General features: G+C 46.6%; 1 protein-coding gene across 3 annotated transcripts in view; it reads left to right on the top strand.

Annotated features, from left to right (window-relative positions):
- Positions 1-19854, top strand: part of C12H19orf12 (chromosome 12 C19orf12 homolog) — a 120247-nt gene that overhangs the window by 21523 nt on the left and 78870 nt on the right. For all 3 annotated transcript variants that reach the window (XM_085639882.1, XM_085639884.1, XM_085639883.1), the window contains exon 2: positions 3863-4043. In XM_085639882.1, the coding sequence (XP_085496008.1) occupies positions 3881-4043 (163 nt within the window). In that variant the 5' untranslated portion in view covers positions 3863-3880. The remainder of the gene's footprint in view (positions 1-3862; positions 4044-19854) is intronic.

Raw genomic sequence — 19854 nt, 5'->3', positions numbered from 1 at the left:
AGAAGGTTAAAGCTCGCCATGCGCGCATTGTGCTGAAACGCCGCGAGCAAAAGAGACGCCGTATGCGTGCACATCTCCTGTCCAAGCAGGCGCGGCAAACGGGGGACAGAGAGGGAACAAACATGCCTCCTTTCCAATCAAAAGCGCGCATTTTTGACGCGTGCCAATAACCAGCATGGGTGGAGCTTCCACCCCGCTTCCAAAGCAAAACCGACGACAATAGTCTCGCAAGCGAGCTGCGCATACACTGCATCGCTAGGCGAGACCTAAAAAGGGGGACAAGTGTGACCCGCCCAAATATAGGCCTATTAGTTTGATAGATAATGCCCAAAAAATCTTCAGGAAACAGCTGTTGCTGAAGATACAAACCGGGTGGATGAAAACCAAATCTTGTCTAATTTTCAAGCAGGATTCAGAGCACACTTGAGTACTACAGATCAGGTACTTCTCTTCTTACTTGTTCTTTGGAAGACTGCTTCCATCAATTAAGGGCATCTGTACGTAGTATTAATGGATGTAAAATCCTAGTTTGATCTGATTCCCATGTAGAGGTTATGGCTTGTATTAAAGAAGATGGGGTCTTATTGGAATTCCTGCATTTATTGAAAAAATTATACAGCGGAAATTATGCACAAATGAGGTGGGACAGGCCGCAGAGACATCAAATGAGGGGTGCGACAGGGGTGTGTCAACCTTGTTCACACTCAACAAATTGACACGCTATACTTAGCAGACCCACGGATTCTGGCCATCATCTACACAGATAACACACTGCTACTTTCTAAGACTCCTATGGGTCTACAGAAAACTCAACCTGATCCTCGGTTGCTTGTGTCAACTTTGGCCTCCCAATCAATGTCACAAAAATGACTTTCCGGCTACACAAGCTCTTGAGGTAATGTGATGTTCAGACTCAGCAATTTGGAGCACGTCAAAGATTGTGATTATCTGTGCGTGAGACTAGCTAGTAATCTATCATGGACCCCACAAATAGTGAAAAGTCAGATGTCCCTACAGCATGTTGAGGCTGCAATTAATAGGAAAATAAATAAATCCTGCACAGTTCTTGCAGAATGTACGGCGAGGAGGAGGAGGGCAGCCCGGGGATGCCGCAATACAGGTAAGTGGATTTAAAAAAAAAAATTACCTTGTAAGTATTTTATTAGGGGGAATGGAGGCGGGGAGCCAATTTCGTGGGGGGGGCTGGCTAGCTCTGCTGCGGAGTTGGAGTTTTGCCCTTTACTCTGCGTTCACAGCGCTGAGTAGGGAAATCTCTGCACACACCGCTGGCGGAGCGTAGTTCTCCCCCCACCCTTAATCTATTGGGTGAAGCTCTGGATGGGTAAATCCCAGATTCTGGTGAAACAGGCAATTGCTGTAGTAAAAGAGATGGATAAGCAACTAGCAATACCCTGGATCAAACATATAAAGATGTGGATGTATGAGCTAGTCCTGCACGGAATCTTGGATAACCCGGAGAGATTGACAATCCTAATGGTAGCCCAGCTGACAACTAGATACTGAGACTACATCCAGGGAAGGATGTTCTACTTTGGCTGCTGTTGTTAGCATGCCATTTGCTAAAAGTTGGGCGGGTCGTTTCTAGCACATTTGTAATGAGGCCCTAAATGTCCAGATATCACAATCCGCAAACATCTCAGAATCTTGGTTAGAACACTTTTTTTTTTTTTTTTCCCGTCATTATTTTAACCAGCGATGAGTGGATGAATTGCAAAGCTATATTAGCATTGATGAAATGGCCTTTACAACACATCCATTAGAACGCATATACCTTTACCACGAAAATATTTACCACTCATATGCTTTTACAACGAAAATGTAAGTATACACATATATGGAATAAAAGTGTGTGGTAACGGTCATGTTGTAAAGGCTGTTTTGCAAATTCTTTTTGTATGCTTTTTTTTATGTGTGCCTATTGCACTACCTCCAGATTAATTCCCTTGTCCGTGGATTATTTTAATTGCTTTCCAAGGTTGAAAAATATAATTCGGGAAGAATGACATTCTTTTTTCCACGCATTCTGTAAAGTTTTTAGTAAAACGTGGGAAAGCTCTCAATTTATCAGTTTTCAATGCGACAATTCTTTCATCTTCATTTTTAACGTCATTAATTTCAGTGACTGCTGAATTTTGTTTAGTTTATAATCTAGCATTTACTTATACTATGAGATTTCATGTGATATTAAAACATCCTTTCTGCATGCACATGCTCTCTGCCCCACTCATGTAACTAGGAGAGAAATGTTGCACTGCTCTTTGTTTCCTACACACATACACATGAACATCACACTAACCGGCCGACTGTTTGAAGTGAAACCCTTTATTTTAAGCTCTAATTTCAAAGCTGGTTACTTTGTCTGGCTGCTTTAAAATGTAACTTTAAAGTGACATGTTAGAGTTTTAACTCCAGTTGCTGGACACATTATGTCTTCACAATTCCAAATGGCCATAGTGGGAGCCTTGTTCTTAAGGATGACACTCAAGCACACAGCTAGGCCACACTCCAAGGGACTCCGCGTTTGCCTCACAACTAATGGGCTCTCTCAATGTTTGATCTCTTGTCACTCTGCCATCAGCACAGGTAAAATTAGCTCTTGTGTCTCGTCAAGAGTCACTATTCGTCCCCACTAACCTTCACAGCCCTGCAAAAAAATTCTGTACATTGCAACATGTATACTGTTCTCCTTAAATACGATTTTGATTTTTTTAGGCTACTTGTAATTTGTGTGTGTATATATCTATATCTCTTTGTGCCCCTACTGCCCCTCACAAACCCACTCGGCACCAACACGCAGCTATGTGGTTGGGTTCCTCGTGAGTTTAGGTACAGTGATACACTGGTGGCAACCATCTGTTCTCTGTCTTGCTTCCTTTCAGTCAATCAAGAAAGGATTATAGAGGGAAGCATGATCATTCACTGACGTACCCCCCCTCGACCCACCCCCTCTCCCCCTCCCACTCCTATGCTGGAACCGCTAAGAAGGTGAAGCAGATGCAAGCAATTTGTGATTTCGAAATGGGTTTGCAACAATATGCTTTAGAGAACAACTTAATTTATCATTGCTCTCTCCTTAGGAAGACCTTGCAGGTAATTTTGCTGTATCGCAGTTCTTTCATTGTAGGTTCAACCGTCTTCGCAGGGCTGAACTATTGTAATGGTTTATACACGGAGTTAGGATCTGAGAACAATCGACCTATCTGAAATGGCCAAAGGTAATAGGATTTGGCCTCCTTGTGATTTGCTTGTGGTCGCATTAAGGGTGTAAAAAGCTATATAAATTCTACAGTACGGTATAATGTGCATATTGAAGTCATGTCAAATTTATGGCAGGTTGAGGTGGTAACTATGTAGCTGTGGAGATTTTACCTATACAAGAGTATGTCTGTCTGTGTAATGGCTGCCTGTGTGAATGGGGTGCTCTAGTGCCAGTTTTTCATAGTACTGGCAGGCTCCTTTTATGCATTCTCCTTACATTGAAATTGAGCCCCAAAGATAGAACAGACTTTTGTATACAAGTCAACCTGGGGCGGAACAAACCATCTCTTCATCTATGAAAGAAGCTCACATTTACCGCGTTTTTTCAAACATCTAAAATCCTCATCTTGAAGCCTAGAAATGGGCCGATCCAGGGAGTTGTAAACGCTTTGTAAAATGGATTTAGTGTGCTGTAGAGTTGTTTTCGGACAGTCACTCAGGCTAAAGCTTAATACTCCGATCAGGTAGAAGGTTACCCTATCTCATGTTGTCTTGACCATGCATTCCCAATTGTAATATAAAATAATGAGAATTATATTTTGTGGGAAAAGATGCTAACAAGTTCTGTATCTGTTGTTTCTAGGGGATCTTTTATCTCAACATGGTTGCTGCCGAGGTAGAAGCTGTCATGGAACTTCTGTGCTATGTCGCTGAGACTGATAAAATTAAAGCTACAGTGAAGCATTCTGCACGGGGAGCACTCTATGCTGGCGCAGCAGCCTTCATGGGAGGTCTTATGGGAGGGCCACCAGGAATAGCGGTTGGTAAGTAATTTTTCTATCACAATTTTCATGATCTGCATAGATTGAAATCCTATCAAAAAAGATAGTCAATTTTGGCTAGCAGAACAAAAAAAACACCTCCACTTATCTCCCCGGGGTAACCTTTGGACTGAGACTGTGTCCCCAGGTTTATCAATTCATCAATCAGGGGTTTATAAAGCGCACTACTCACCCGTGAGGGTCTCGAGGCGCGGAGGTGGGGGGTGCAGGTCCAGATCAGTCTAAGAGCCAGCTCTTGAGGTTCTTCCTGAAGGTGTGCAGAGTGGGGGAGTATCTGATGTTGACTGGGAGCTTGTTCCAGGTCTTTGCTGTGACATAGGAGAAGGCTCTTCCGCACGCTCTGGTTCTGCAGATGGGTGGGGTCTTTGCCAGGGCGAGGTCGGCGGAGCAGAGGTCCCTTTTGGGTACGTGGAAGGAGACTCTTTCGTTGAGGTATTTGGGTCCGATGTTATGGAGGAATTTGTAGGTGTGGGTGAATAGCTTGAAGGTAACTTCTCGTTGGGGAGCCTGTGGAGGTCTCGTAGGTGCGGGGGTCATGTGCCCGTGTCGTGGGGTTCCGAGGACGAGCCTGGATGGTTTGGAGCTGGTGTAGCAGGGTTTTGTTGATTCCAGCGTAGAGGGCGTTACCGTAGTCCTGTCTGCTAGTTACGAGAGCATGGGTGACATCTTTCTACATTTGTATGGGATCCACTTGAAGGTCTTGCGGAGGATGTGGAGGGAGTTGAAGCAGGTCGAGGCGACGGAGTTGATCTGGCGGGTCATGGTGAAGGAGGAGTCTAGGATGATGTTGAGGTTCCAGGCGTGGTCCGTCGGGGTGGGTGGGTTTCCGAGGGCAGGGGGTCACCAAGAGCTGTCCCACGACGTGGGGGAGGGACCAAGGACGAGGACCCCGGTCTTCTCCAAGTTCAGTTTTAGGCAGCTGTTGCTCATCTCGGGTGTGACGTCTTTCATTCCTTCTTGAAAGCGGATTCTGGTGTCCTCGGGGTTCTTCTTGGGAGAGAGGATGAGCTAGGTGTCGTCGGCGTAAGATACTATGCTGAGCCCGTGCTGTCTGGCGATGGGTGCCATGTAGATGTGGGGCTGAGCGAGGATTCCTGGGGTACTTCGCAGTTGATCTCTGTGGGTTCGAAGAGGAAGGGTGGAAGTCTAATCCTTTAGGTTCTGCCGGTGAGGAAGGATTGGATCCAGTAGAGTGCGGTTTCCCGGCGTCCTGGAGTCTAGCGGCGAGAGTGCGGTGGGAGACGTGTCGAAGGCTGCGGAGAGGTCTAGTAGGATGAGGGCTGCAGTGTGGCCCTAGTCGAGTAGCATGCAGATGTCATCGGAGGCGGCAAGGAGGGTGGTTTCGGTGCGGTGGTTGCTGCGGAATCCAGACTGGGAGGAGTCGAGGATGGCGTGGTTTCCGGTGTAGGTGGTCAGTTGGCTGTTGATGGGTCTCTCTGTGACTTTGGCTGCGAAGGAAAGGAGGGAGATGGGCCGATAGTCTTTCAGGTCCATCTGGTCTGCCGAGGGCTTCTTGAGGTGACTGCTATAAAAGTATCAATCAATCAAGTATACTTTATTCGGTTTTAGAATTAAAACCATAAAAGCTGCATAAATCCATAAAACCGTTAAAACATACAATGAATAACAGTAAAAATAAATAAAAATCCCGTAAAAACAGCAATATATACATCTGGTACAAAAGACTGATTGGGCGCGGAAAGCACACAAGAGGAGTGCCTGCCAATGATAGGGGTTTACTAGCCCTCTGTACAAATCCGGGATCGCAATGACGATTTCAAAAAACCTACTATAAAAGATGCACATTTTGGTTTCAACAATTGTAGATAAAGGGCTGGGCGGACCTGGATAAAATTCAGCTTCTTTAAAGAGGTGTTAAAAAATATCTGCGGGGTACTTCATAACATTTACAAAAAAACATGAAGTGTAGCAGATCCTGAGGAGACACTCTGTCGCAGCCACAGGATGCTAACACCTGACCTCTGCAGCTCCCTTTAGGGACAGCAAGCATCAAGTGAAAATAGTCTAAACGAAACCTGATCAATAGAAACCGCTCATGAGATGAAAGTGGCCACAAAAGATAGGGCTCAATGGATGGCGATGTTTTGAGCACCATATGTTTGTCAACACTAGTTTTTCCAAGTTCTAAGTCCTCTCTACCAAACTTTTTTTAGGTAGTGAAAGTTTTCTTTACAAATTCCATATCCTTCAGGGTAATCGAATCAGGTTTTAAAAACCAGTCCGGCCGTCCCAGCTCTTCACAGCATCCCTTAATCTAGTTAAACCATGGAATGCGTGTCATATGATCAAGGCTCATGTTCTCTCTTAAAATCTGATTGTTAAGAACTAGATCTTTATTTAACAAGCCATTAAGCCAGAACAACAAGGGGCGCAAAGCCAAAGTATCCCCTATATAAGTCACCCCCAGTTCCTCATGAACTACCAAATTTGATGTTCTGCTGGGCACTCCTAAAATGCGTTTTTAAAAAACGTTCTCCGCCACCTGCAAAGCATCAGTTGCTACATAGCCCCAAATGTCACTCCCATAACTAGCAATGGCAACACTTTTGGCCTGGTATATCTTCAACATTGCTGCGATTGGGTGCCTACCCAATTTCGCAGCAAAGTTGAAGATTGCAGCATTTGCCCTTATAACCTCCCCTTTTTTCCTCTTGATCAGGGCCCCCCAGTTTAACCGGTCATCTACCAAGACACCCAGGTAAGAAAATATCGTGGTCACCGGAACATTCTCATTACCCACTTTGAAAGGGTACTGTTTCTTTGGGCGGATCCCTAACTACATAATATAGGATTTAGAGTTATTAATTGCAAGGTCACGATCTTCCATAAATCTTCGAAATGTATCAAGCAGGGTCTGGAGTCCCCTTGTCGTCCTAGCGATTAGGACCACGTCGTCCGCATAAAGCAGGACGGGCAGACCCCATCGTCCCACGTAAGGGAAATCGACCCCTGTTTTTACCAGGGAATTTTCCAGATCGTTGATATATAGATTGAATAAGGAGGAGGCCAGGATGCATTCCTGCCTAACCCCCTTCTCTATTTTAAAATCCCTGGATACACGAAGATCCCTGGCAAATCTAATATTGGCCTTTGTGTCCCTATGTAGATCCTCCAGGAAATCAACCAAGTTATCCTCCACCCCCATGGCCATCATGGATTGCCACAATTTCCCCCGATTGACACAGTCAAAAGCGGAGGAAAGATCCCTGAAGGCCATGTAGATTGTACCTTGGCGGGCGATTGTATACTTCATATACAGGGTAAGGCATTGGGCCTGGGTAGACCGCCCTGGGCGAAACCTGTATTGTATGTCTGAGATGATTTTATTCTCTGCCGCCCAGGAGGATAATCTTCCCAATAACACCCCACCCACAACCTTAACCACGGAATCAAGAAGGGAGATCAGACGATAACACAAGGTGCGATCGCCCTTCTTGAAGACCGGCACAATGGTCGAGGTGTCCCAGGAGACCGGGCAACCAATGCTGCCCGCCGCATTGAGCACTGCCATCAGGACCAGAGCCCATAAAAGTGGGTTTGATTTGAAAAGATCTGGGAGAATACCATCCGGGCCTGGGGCCTTGTTGCATGTCGGCCCTAAAATACCCTTCTTCACCTCTTTCTGTTCATACATTACAGGATCGTTGGTGTTGGCCCTACCAAGGAGTTGGTGGTGAGCCATGGGGGCAGGCGAAGATGGATTGAAAGTGAGACACCCGTTCGTCCTCCGTTATATTAGTGCCTACTTTTCCGTCCCCCGCCCTTTCAAATAGAGGTTGGTTAATAATGCCCCAAAACCTTGCACTATTCCCCAAGTTGCTTGCTTCCAGAAGGTCTCTCCACCTTTTCTCCTTCAATTCACCCTTACGGGTGGCCAATGCTCATTTGTATTCGAGGCGACGGGCGCAAATCAAAGGTTGGTTTCTCGGAGTGGCTTTTAGGGCATCTTTTGTCTTGCTGCCTCAGAGCATAGTGGGTTGAACCATCTGGGGTCCGATGACACCGTCCTGTTTGAAGGAACGCGTAGAAGAGACCCTACCTTGGTGGTGATGCCATCAAAAGCCTTAAGGACTTCCTCCGGGTAAGAATCAGATGACACACAGTAGGCCAATTCTGATGCACAAGACCCTTGAACTATATAAGTAAGAATGTGCACTGGGAGATGTATTCAGTTCACTTGTAAGATGATCAGTCCTGACCCTGCAAGCGTATTAGTTGTGTGGCTGTGTTCTTTGAGCCATAATTGGGGGTGGCTTGGACAGTTTTGACTTTGTGATTATAAGGTACTTTAAATGGGCAAAGCAGGAGAAGCATTTGGCAAATACAACTACTTTTTTAGCAGCAGAAGCTTTAAATTGTATGCCATTTTTCATCATACAGAATATAATGCAAACCTCCTCCTAGCATATTTTCTCATTACAAAAGACCTTCACTTGGGGAGAGATGCTACAGAAAACTGAATTCTTGGACTGGGGGAAAGCGATGCATCATCCTTGTTATGAACCGTTGCTGAGCTCTCGCACAGTCAAAACTATCTGGTACCTAAAAGTATAATGAAGTGTGTAAGGCATCCCAATTTCATCCCTGGTAGTGTGCACTAGCAGAGGTGAGTACATGTGTATCGGAACAACCTTACAGTTAAGTTTACATTTCCAAATCTGTTTAGTTGAGAAGAGTAAAATGTAATTATTAGAAAGATACTAAAGTGACAAAGGATATAATGATACAGTTATAAAAAGTGATGATATAGAAGTCTTGGACTCACTATAATATCACTGTAGGCAGTTCACATTTCTGCGTTGTCTTCCTAGATGTTTCTGTTATATGATACTGGATTTACATGCTTATTTTGATTCTGTGCGCTGGAAAACTTCTGAACCATTCCCAGTGCTTAGACCTCCTAATAGTCAGGCAATTATAGCTAACCCAATAAGTGTATTTTAACTTTTAACTAAGGCCCCAGATATATGGTTTAGTTTGTGGATTATGGCATATAAGCTTAATGTCATGTGGGCTGCTTATAGGTTCACACCACTCGCATGAGTGAATTTAGCCCATGACTTCAAGTGTGACATTGCAACTCTGAACTGTTGCGAGCCAAACTGTAGCAAACCTATGTAAACAGACTGTTCTGACATTTTTAAAGACTACTTTTGACATCTTCCAAGATACTTCAAATTAGTGCATTGGCATACAGAGTGATAGTTACGCAATGCCCAATGGTGGGTCAAGGCTGATGTTTCAGACTGTTATTACCCTGCATTGACAATGGCAAACATATGCTGTATAAGCTATGGTAGCTTTTTCTGCGGTAAAATCAGATGGAATAAAAGTTATTATTTAATTTGAGCGGCTTCCAGAAACGCTACAAAAATACCAGGGCACCATTGTAATATTTATCAACGCCAATTTCAATGGTGAACATATATATTTGTTAAATATTCTGCAAGGGCAATTTAATTGAAGCCTGCTCTTTGCCTGACTGCCCGCGCAATAATTATTTTGATTCTACAAGGCCTTTCCTGCTCGATAAGCACTAAATAACTATTGGTTAAGGTGTGACACAGCTTTTTGAGAAAATAGGCTTATTGTACCAGCTGTCTTCGAACATGAATGAGTTAATTACACAAGCCACCTGCCCCTATTCATCTTTGAATGTGGGAGAGGGGAGTGGATAATAACATCACAAAGAATAATCTGGAAACTGATAGTTGTCATGCTTGTAGTAAACATTAGTCCTAGTGAGAGGAAGGGGTTTGTTGGTGTCTGTTCAAAGCCAAACTGCCTCGGACTACAACAGATGGGGACCCTGCCTCAGAATCCACCATGGTTGGTTGTCTACAGGAGTTTCTTCATAGTGGGACAGTTTAAGGAAGGGAATTCATAGCTTGACACACTAACACTGGGTCTTGAAAGACCTCCCGAGCAAAATATCCTTGAATTGTTTTCAGTAAAACAGCAAGTGTTCTAATAAAGATTGGTTTGGCTCTGGGAGTTTTCATGCGATTAGGTTAGGAGGTATCGCTGATAAGTGACTCCTATATGGGTTCCCAAAGCCAGCACCTAATAACACTGCTGGACTTGTAGGAAGAAGAGTAATATCCAGTTGCTGTATCTCTCTGGAAGAGTACTGATCTGCACTCCCATGTAGCCTCAAGTCAATAAGACAGAAAAAGGATTTCTTTAAGAAGAATGAACTGATAAATTGGCACAGGGACATGTGCTGAAGACTTGGCAGGCGAGAATAGTTGAGCCAGCCTCCCTCCTGGCCTGAAACCTTTCAGCCTCCCCCAGCAATTTACGACTTTTAGGGGCTTCAAGGGAAACGTATCCACCAACCTGAATTTTGGAGGCTTTTGAGTGTGCTTCCATGTACCTCCTGTGGGCTATAATTGTGGTGGTAACTGCTTTTTTGGTAGAAGAGTGGCCTCTCTTACTACTACTTAATACTATGCAGATTGGAGCAGTGACGTTTTGCACCTCTTTCGTTCTGTGAGATATTATTTTAATGATTTCTTGAACAGAATCTTACGTAGTCATCTCCTTATTTTTGGGTTTGTGTGCATTTAAATTTTTTTTTTTTTTACTAATTTGATGTTTTTTTTTTTGGTGTAAAGTTGTTTTTGTGTAGTGTACATAGTTAACATGCATCTTTCTAAGGGAACGTCTACAGCATTGCGCCCTTCCTGCCAGGGTTGACCTCAGGTGTTCTCAATAGATCTGTGTTTTACATAACAATGCATTGACTTCCTAGCCTTTCTCCCGACTAATCTAGAATCCAACATATAGTGTGCAAAAGCGTCATTTGACTGGGTCCTATACACCCCAAACAGCTTTCCAAAGAGGAGAGCAGGCAACAAGAGCTCCATAGTTTAATTTGGTTAAGGTTTGTATCATAGGCTTAGTCATGTTTCTCGAAGTCAAAGTCCACAAACTGGTCAAGGTGGTATACTGTGGACCAGCAGTTCTTCACAGGTTCAGATATGCTGACTTTGTGTCCTTCCAAAACCTTCAACCAAATTGAAGTGCTCAGCAAGACTTACCTTGTATCCATCAATATTACTGTGTAATTGGGCACGCATTGGCATTTTGTCCTTGTGGTTTACTTTTTTACTTAGATTCCAACCTGCAGAAAGATTTCCATCAACTGGCTGAATCTGAAGGGAATAGGTGGCAGAATTCAACATGAATAGCTACTTTGTTTGCGATGTCTTACTAACGCAGTTATACATTTAACAAAATATCTGAATAGGGCAGACCACATATTCTTGCCCGCCAAGTTTGTGCCTTTGACATGTAGCCTCAGCACCTTGTCCCAGCACCCAAAATATGGAGAAAAAAAATTCTATATATTTCTTTTTTACTTATGTTCTAGTATTCCAAACCTTCAAACCCATCCAGGAAATTTTCATGGGACACCGAGCTATGGGTTCAAATAATGAAAAGTTCCACAATAGCAGTATTTGCCCTGGAAAGATACTGGATCCTCCTAGTTTAGTTCTCTCTCGATCAGTTCCCCTGCCATCGAAATTAGCCTTTAAAAGTCAAAAATGTAAGTTGCTGCAGGAATCACACCCCACATTGCTTAACCAGACACAAGCATGCAGGATTTGACTCAAGGCAGTTTCCTTAGTGCTTCTCAGTGCTAAGAAGCAGAATGGTTTATATAAGTTAAACCCAGCAATGACTGGCAGAATTCCCCAATTCAATAATGAAATCTTTTCAGAATTCCTGCATATATTAGATCATCTTTTTTCAGCACTATGACGGGAGTTCCTCGTTCCCAAAGCTGAATTATGTCCAAAATTATACCAAAGGAATTGTTCCCCAGCTTTGCAAAAAGAAAGGACTGAGCCTTATCTAAATTTCTTTTTTTTCCCCTCACCTGGCTGTTCCACCAAACCAGTCTCTTGTGGATCAATGAAAAACACCATCTTCTAAGTACTACCCAGGAGTAGGGCTCCCTGTCTTTCCGTGAAACCTTGTGATGCTGGGCAGGGAGCACTCAACCACAGGTTGCACGTAAAGAGTTCCTTTATTGCAACGAGAACAAAAAGAGAACGACCGAAATGCACAATGTTCAGGGTTATGAGATGCAACGTCATCGTCGGGGGAATCGCGTCTTCTCCTTGACGTCGGTCGTTGGCCTTGCCGGGGTGCGGGTGGATCTGGGACAACAAAACAGAAGGAAAATGTACTATTGTTAGTACCAGCTGTCGCCAACCCTGGGGAAAGGGAGTGAGGGATATAGCACCCAACTGAGCACAATGGAAGGTGAGGGGTAGGGGCCACCACCGATTAGGTACAGGGAACTGTGGGCCAAGCAAGCAACGCTCCCGGCTTCTCTACAGAGGGCCTTGGGCGAAGCCTCCCACTCCTCCGGAGGACGTTGGTTCCCCTCTCCTCCAGAGGACGTTGGTTCCCCTCTCCTCCAGAGGACGTTGGTTCCCCTCTCCTCCCTGCTCCCAGAAACCGTGCACGCACCTGATCAAGTCGCGTCCCTCCAGGAACGTGGCAGGGCGCAGCATGAAGTCGGTGGCCTCCTGGCTTTTCCCCATGGCTCTCATCAGTGGCTTTCGAACCTCCCGGTCCTTCTTCAATTTATCTCACGATCCGCTTCTCCGACTTGTCCCGTTGTTCTCCGCCTTCTTCCTCCTTCCGGTATTGGACAACCTGCGGATTGGAGCCTCCTTCCTTATCTTCCTCTGAAAAGTCACTGTCCCACCTCCAGGGGATGCTCAGGTCCTGGGTCTTAAAGGGCCAGCTATACGCTGAGAGTCGGTTGTCCTGGGAACCAAGGCTGATGTCGAAATCCGGTGGCTGAAAAGGAAAGTGAGGGACGGTCCCATGAGGCAATGTCTGATACACCTGGTTTGGGTCTAAGGGGGTGGAACCCTGACACACCCCACCCCTGGAGTCTTCCCGATCGGGGATGAATGGAATGCGGGAGAGGAAATCAACGTTGGAACTTATGATGTCTCACTTCGAAGGCGAACTGCTGAATAGACCGGAACCGGTGCATCACATGAGGGTTGTTGCCCTTGTTCCTGCTCATCCACACCAAAGGGACATGGTCGGTGTACAGCAGGAAACGGTTCCCCCTCCAAGTAGTACCTGAGTTTTTCAATGGCCCACTTGACAGCCAAACATTCTTTCTCCACAACAGGGTAATGTGGTTCGTGAGGGAAGAGCTTACGGTTGATAAACCGGATGGGCCGCTCCAATCCGTCTTTCGAGACCTGGGTGAGCACTGCCCCTATGCCGATCTCGGAGGCATCGGTTTGCAGGATAAAAGGACGGGTGTAGTCAGGGGAGATTAGGACAGGGTTGCTAGTTATTGCGTTTTTTAGTTGCAGGAATGCTTCTAGGACAAGCCCTGAAGGGTTCAGAAGCTCCTTTTTAGGGGTACCTTTATTTAGCAGGTCAGTAAGGGGGGGGCAGCGGCTTTCTCGGAGTATCTGGGAATGAACCTCCTATAATAACCTAGGAGGCCTAGGAACCCCCTTACCTCCCCCCCCCCTTTTTTTTTTTTTTTTTTTGTGGTAGGGAGAGGTATTTTCGTGATGGCCTTTATTTTCTCTCCTTGGGTTTCGATGCACCCATTACCCAGCAGATATCCCAGATAATTAACTTTTTGGAATCCAGCACGGGATTTCTTCGCTTTGATGTGCAGGCCGGCATCTTGTAGCTCCTGGAGTATCAGACGACAATGTTCCGAGGTGTTTTTTCCAAGGTCGGACAGAAGATAACAATGTTGTCCAGATTCACCGAGGAGTACGCTTGATGCGAGCGCAAGACGTTATTCATTAACCTTTAAAAGGTTGCGGGAGCCCCATGGAGTCCAAAGGGGAGTACGGTAAATTTAAAAAGGCCATTGTGGGTAGAAAAAATTCGGTCTTTTCCTGATCAACTCTGCATAAAGGCACCTACCAATAGCCTTTAGTGAGATCTAAAGTGATGATGAATCGGGCATCCCCCATTCACGTGGGGGCAATGGGTAAGCATCCAGTTTGGAGATGATTCTCTTGGCGGAAGTCAATACAAAACCGGACAAATCTGTCCGGTGTAGGGACCATTACAATGGGGGATGACCACTCATTCCTAGAGGGACGGATCACTCCCATTTGCAACATTTTTCTTACTTCTTCTGAGACTGCCTCCCGTCGAGCAGCTGGTATTCGATAGGGGCATTGTTTGACTAACTTCCCCGGTACGGTGTCTATTCGGTGTTCTACCAAGGAGGTCACCCCAGCAGATCCGAAAAGAAAGGAGAGTATGTCTCTAACAGACCGGTTCGAACGGCTTACCCATGATGGGCAAGGGCTGTAGAGGCACTGGAGGGGGCCGGTAGGGGTTCTTCTTATGAAAGACCGGACACACCTGACAGTACTTTCGCGATCACTGTATACTTTCACTGCCCCGTTACGGCTGCACGGCCAATGATTGTTAAAACATGTAGGGGATGCTTAGAGCACACGCTTCCTGGGATGTTATATTTATTTAATTAAACTTTCACAAGCTTCGCATGATATTATTTGAATTTCTTTTTTCAACATGCGCGGCGCCGGATTTATTCAACCTTCCAAGGCCGGTGCTTTGAACGTGGCTCTAGCAAGCAGTCTGTAAAATTGAATAGTGTTTGGTGCTGAAAACTAATGAGTTTCAGCGCCTTGTCAGAGAAAGGAGCACTATATAATTTTGATTTAGATTTTTCCTGCATATACTCTTTTGAATGCATTTCCGAATTCCAAGACTCTGTCCTGGCACTTTTTTAATCATTCATTTTCAGTAATAAAATGCAAAATAATAGCCCTCGGGCCCCAGAATATGCACGTTGGCCTCCCATGGGCCCTTCTTGATCAGAGCTGCTGTCCCCAGATTTGAATGTAGTGCTCCCCTGCTATTAGCCGCTGCCACCTGCCTAATCTCTTTTAAATTGCTTTTGAAGCGTTCCTGGTGACATAGCTTCAGGGTGCAGGGACCCGGACAATCAGTCCTTTGCAGCTGCCTGCAAGCAAACATTAAAATTTCTCGGTCTCATTCGAGTTTCTGTAATGTCCCTATGCTCGCTTGAAAGGCTCTCTTTAATTGATCGTTGTTACAGTGCAGGTATTAGCAGCTGAAACCATAACCCTGCAGACAATCAGCCAGTGGCTGCCACGTGCTGGGTACCAGTCAAGCCTTTATCCCTGCTGCAAACATCCCGTGTGGTCATTAATACAAGTCGCGTCCGCCTTGTCCTACCTGAGCAAGACCAGGAGAGATAAGAGGCACTAAACATTATGTTCGAGGCATATGAGCTGCAGATTGTACACTTTTGCATAGATCGCCATCTGGTGTTGGGCCCGGATGTTTGCAGTTTGTTTTTCTTCTTGGACAGTCTTTGGAAGTCACGAGTTCAGTGACTCCTCCTTCGGTCCGTACTGCGCATGGGCTTCGGCTCCATCCTCAGATTGTTTTTTTCCGCCATCGGGCTCGGATGTGATACTTCGTGCTCCGGCTTCGAACCTTTCCAGTTCGACCTTCGACGGAAAATCCTCGTCCATCGAGATTCTTAAGACAAAAAAATAATCTTCTTCATCTCTCTTGGCGGCACTTTTCGATTCCAGGCACCGGCCTACGGGCCTCCCTCGACTCCGGTCTCGGCCGATGGAAAGGACTCCCTTCAAAAAGTTCCCAAAATGTGGGTCTAAATTTCCCCACACCGATCTCCATCAGGTGTGTAACCTCTGCCTCTCTCCCGAACACGAGGCTCGAGACTGCCCCGCCTGCAAGTCTTTTCGATCGAAAAAGACCATCCGGAATCGAAGAGCTCGACTCGACGCACCATGGCGCACTCATCGACTTCGGCTCCACCCGACATCTTCGGAGACGACACCGGTGCTTCGGGGCAGCAGCACACCGAGCAGGAGGAAGAACTCGTCAGCGCTTCCGAGGCCGACGACTCTGACCTGGAGGAAATAACACCGGCGCAGAGGGTCGTGAGTACTCTACCCCCTCCCACTCCCACTCCCGCACCCGCACCGAAAGAGACTCCGGTAACACCTTCGCCTCCGGGCCTAGGGAAAACCAAACATACAGCTTCTATCACCCCACCTTCGGGCCCGGTGTCGAAGCATCATAAGTCTCCCGGCGGCTCGGGCTCGAGCCAGCCTACTCCTGGTGCCGAAAAACACCGTTCGGCACCGAAGAAAACCCCACCCAGTTCGGCTCCGAAGTCATCGGGCTCGAAACCTGCACTCTCGGTGCCGATTAAGCATAAGCCTCTCGGCACCGACGCTCTGGCGCCGAAGCCTGCCTCGGCACCGAAGAAATCGGAGACCCCGAAAAAGCATGGCATGGAGAAACCATCGAAGCCCTCGGCTCGGAAAACATCGGCACCGACAGACGATTCGGTGCCAGAAGAACTATTTACACCTGATCCTTATCAAAAAAACTTTAACAAAGGATCCAAAGACTGGTCATTTAACTTTGTCTTCCAAAAAAAGACATTTACACAAGCCAGATCCTCCTCCACCGCCAAAACGGAAGGACTCTGCCACATCCCCCTTCAGAGTACCCTCCCCACCACCTCCTCCACCTTCTCCACCTCCTCCACCTCCTCCACCTCCCATATCTCCACCACCTTTGCCTCACCGCTCTCCCACCCCATCTCCAGACCCTGATTATGGAGATCCAGATTATGATCCGGCAGACGCCCCAATAGACCCCACACCTCCAGGGACACCAGACCCATGGGAGGATTACCACAACCCCGATGTACTAGATGTGCCTCAGGATGACATTTATCCATCCAGGCCATCTCCTCCAGAGGACTCCCTGGGGTTCCACCACTTAATACAGCGGGCGGCACACTACCATGGGGTAGAATTACATAGCGAGCCAGTTGAGGACGATTTCCTACTGGACACTTTTGACATACAAGATAAGGCCACAGCAATATTGCCCATGCTAAAAGGGGTAACCAAACATGCTGCAGAGGTGTTCAAGGACCCAGTCAGAGCTAGGGTACTGAGCCCCAGGATAGAGAAAAAATATAAAGCAGCCCCCACAGATCCTGCATATATTAAAGGACCTGCTCCCTTGGACTCATTGGTGGTATCCACAGCTAGGAAGTGGTCTAACTCTCAATCCTCAGGGGAGGCTCCACCACCAGATAAGGAGTCAAAGCTCTTAGATGCGTCTGGTAAACGCACTGCCTCGCAAGCCGCAAATATGTGGCGCATTGCCAACACACAAGCTCTGCTTGCACGTTATGATAGAGCACATTACGATGAACTGGAGGCTATCATGCAACACCTCCCAGATAAACATAAACACAGGGCTCATGAGCTAATACAGGAGGGAAAGCTCATCACCAACACCTCAATTAAATGTGCCCTCGACGCAGCAGACACAGCTTCTAGAGCTATAAACACCAGTGTTTTGCTTCGTCGTCATGCCTGGCTCAGAATCTCAGGGTTTAAGCCAGAAGTCCAGGTATCTATATTAAATCACCCCTTTGACCAACAACACCTATTTGGTCCACAGGTGGACGAAGCATTGGAGAAAATGAAAAAGGACACGGATACAGCAAAGTCTATGGGGGCATTACAATCTCATACCCCTAGACGTTCATTTCGTCGTTCCTCCTTTCGGGGCACAGCCAGAGGTTACTCTGCCGATAGCGCCTCTACTTCCTACAAGTCCCCTCCTCAGAATACCTTCTCAAAGGGCTGTCAGAGAGGTGGATATAGGGGAAACAATAATAAAGGCAGGGGCAAAACCAACAACACCCGTTCTGCCACACCACCCACCCAATGACTTTCCCCCGCTTCCCCCAGACCATTCCACTCCAGTCGGGGGCAGACTACGGCATTTTCTTCACACCTGGGAGACCATAACATCAGACAAATGGGTGACACAAATTGTTCAGTCAGGCTACTGTCTCGAACTAACATCTACCCCACCCAATATTCCACCCAGGCACCGTACAATGTCACAAGAACATGCCACACTGCTCAAACAGGAGGTAATCTCCCTCCTGCAAAAACAAGCTATAGAGCACGTCCCCGTCAATCAGCAAAATCTAGGGGTCTACTCTCTGTATTTTCTAATACCTTAGAGAGACGAGACCCTACGGCCTATTCTAGACCTCCGGCCTCTAAATGCATACATACATTCTGACCATTTCCATATGGTCACCCTCCAACAAGTTCTCCCACTCATCTGTCAGGGAGACTTTCTCACTACACTGGACTTGAAAGACGCATACTTTCATATTCCAATACACCCTTCTCACAGGAAGTACCTCAGGTTTGTGGTGGACGGTCACCATTACCAATTCAGGGTTCTCCCCTTCGGGGTCACAACCGCACCACGGGTGTTTACCAAATGCCTAGCGGTAGTAGCAGCTCACCTCAGAAGACAACACATTCACGTCTTCCCTTACTTGGACGACTGGCTGATAAAAGCCGCGTCCTACGACCAGTGTGTGCAACATACAAACAGCACCATCCAACTGCTCCACCAGCTAGGCTTCACGGTGAACCATCAAAAGTCCCACCTCATACCATCTCACACAAAGCAATATCTCGGGGCCACTATAGACACCTCCAAAGCTATAGCCTATCCCAATTCAGCCAGAATCGCAAGCATACAAGCCTTGCGCCAAACATTCATTCTTCAGCACTCTCTCCCAGCAAGAGTGTTTATGAAGCTAATAGGGATGATGGCATCTTGCATCTTCATAGTCCCCCATGCAAGACTCCACATGCGTCCACTCCAAGAGTGCCTAGCACGGCAGTGGAACCAGGCCCAGGGACAGCTGACGGATCTGGTGTTGGTGGACGGCCGCACCCATCACTCTCTGCAGTGGTGGAACACCACAAACCTTTCCAAAGGGCGGCCGTTCCTGGACCCGGTTCCTCAGGTGATTCTAACAACGGACGCATCGCTCTCCGGCTGGGGAGCGCACCTTCTACATCTCACAGTGCAAGGTCTATGGACGCCACAGCAAAAATTACTCCACATCAACCATCTGGAGCTATTGGCGATCTTTCTAGCCCTGAAATCCTTTCAGAAACAAATTTCAGCCAAAGTAGTCCTCATTCGCACAGACAATATGACTGCAATGTATTATATTCAAAAACAGGGTGGGACACACTCTCCCGCTTAGCACAGAGCATCTGGAGATGGGCAATTCCACAAAAATCTTTCTCCTGGCACAACACGTCCCAGGCATACAAAACACCATGGCAGATCTGCTCAGCAGACAAACGCAGCAAATGCACGAATGGGAACTGCATCCACAAGTTCTTCGCCCATTCTTCCTCAAATGGGGGCATCCTCAGATAGACCTCTTCGCCACCCACGAAAACAAAAAATGCCCAAGCTTCGCCGCCAGATACCCACACCCATTGTCCAAAGGCAATGCGATATGGATGAACTGGTCAGGCAAATTTGCATACGCCTTTCCACCTCTCCCGCTAATTCCATTAGTGGTAAGGAAGCTACAACAGCACTCCCTCACACTCATTCTGGTAGCCCCAACATGGGCCAGGCAGCCGTGGTACACCACACTACTACAGCTATCGGTGGTACCACATCAAAAACTGCACCTGTCCCCATGCCTCCTAACACAGAACCATGGAGAAATCAGGCACCCGGACCCAGCTCAGCTCAACCTTGCGATCTGGCTCCTGAAATCTTAGAATTTGGATACCTTAACCTTCCCCCTGATTGCATGAACATTATCAAGGAAGCCAGACGTCCTACCACTCGAGCATGCTAT

Source organism: Triturus cristatus, chromosome 12 (genome assembly GCF_964204655.1).
Source record: "Triturus cristatus chromosome 12, aTriCri1.1, whole genome shotgun sequence".
In the NCBI taxonomy this organism is placed as follows: Eukaryota; Metazoa; Chordata; class Amphibia; order Caudata; family Salamandridae; genus Triturus; species Triturus cristatus.
This window is presented reverse-complemented; position numbering and strand designations above follow the sequence as displayed.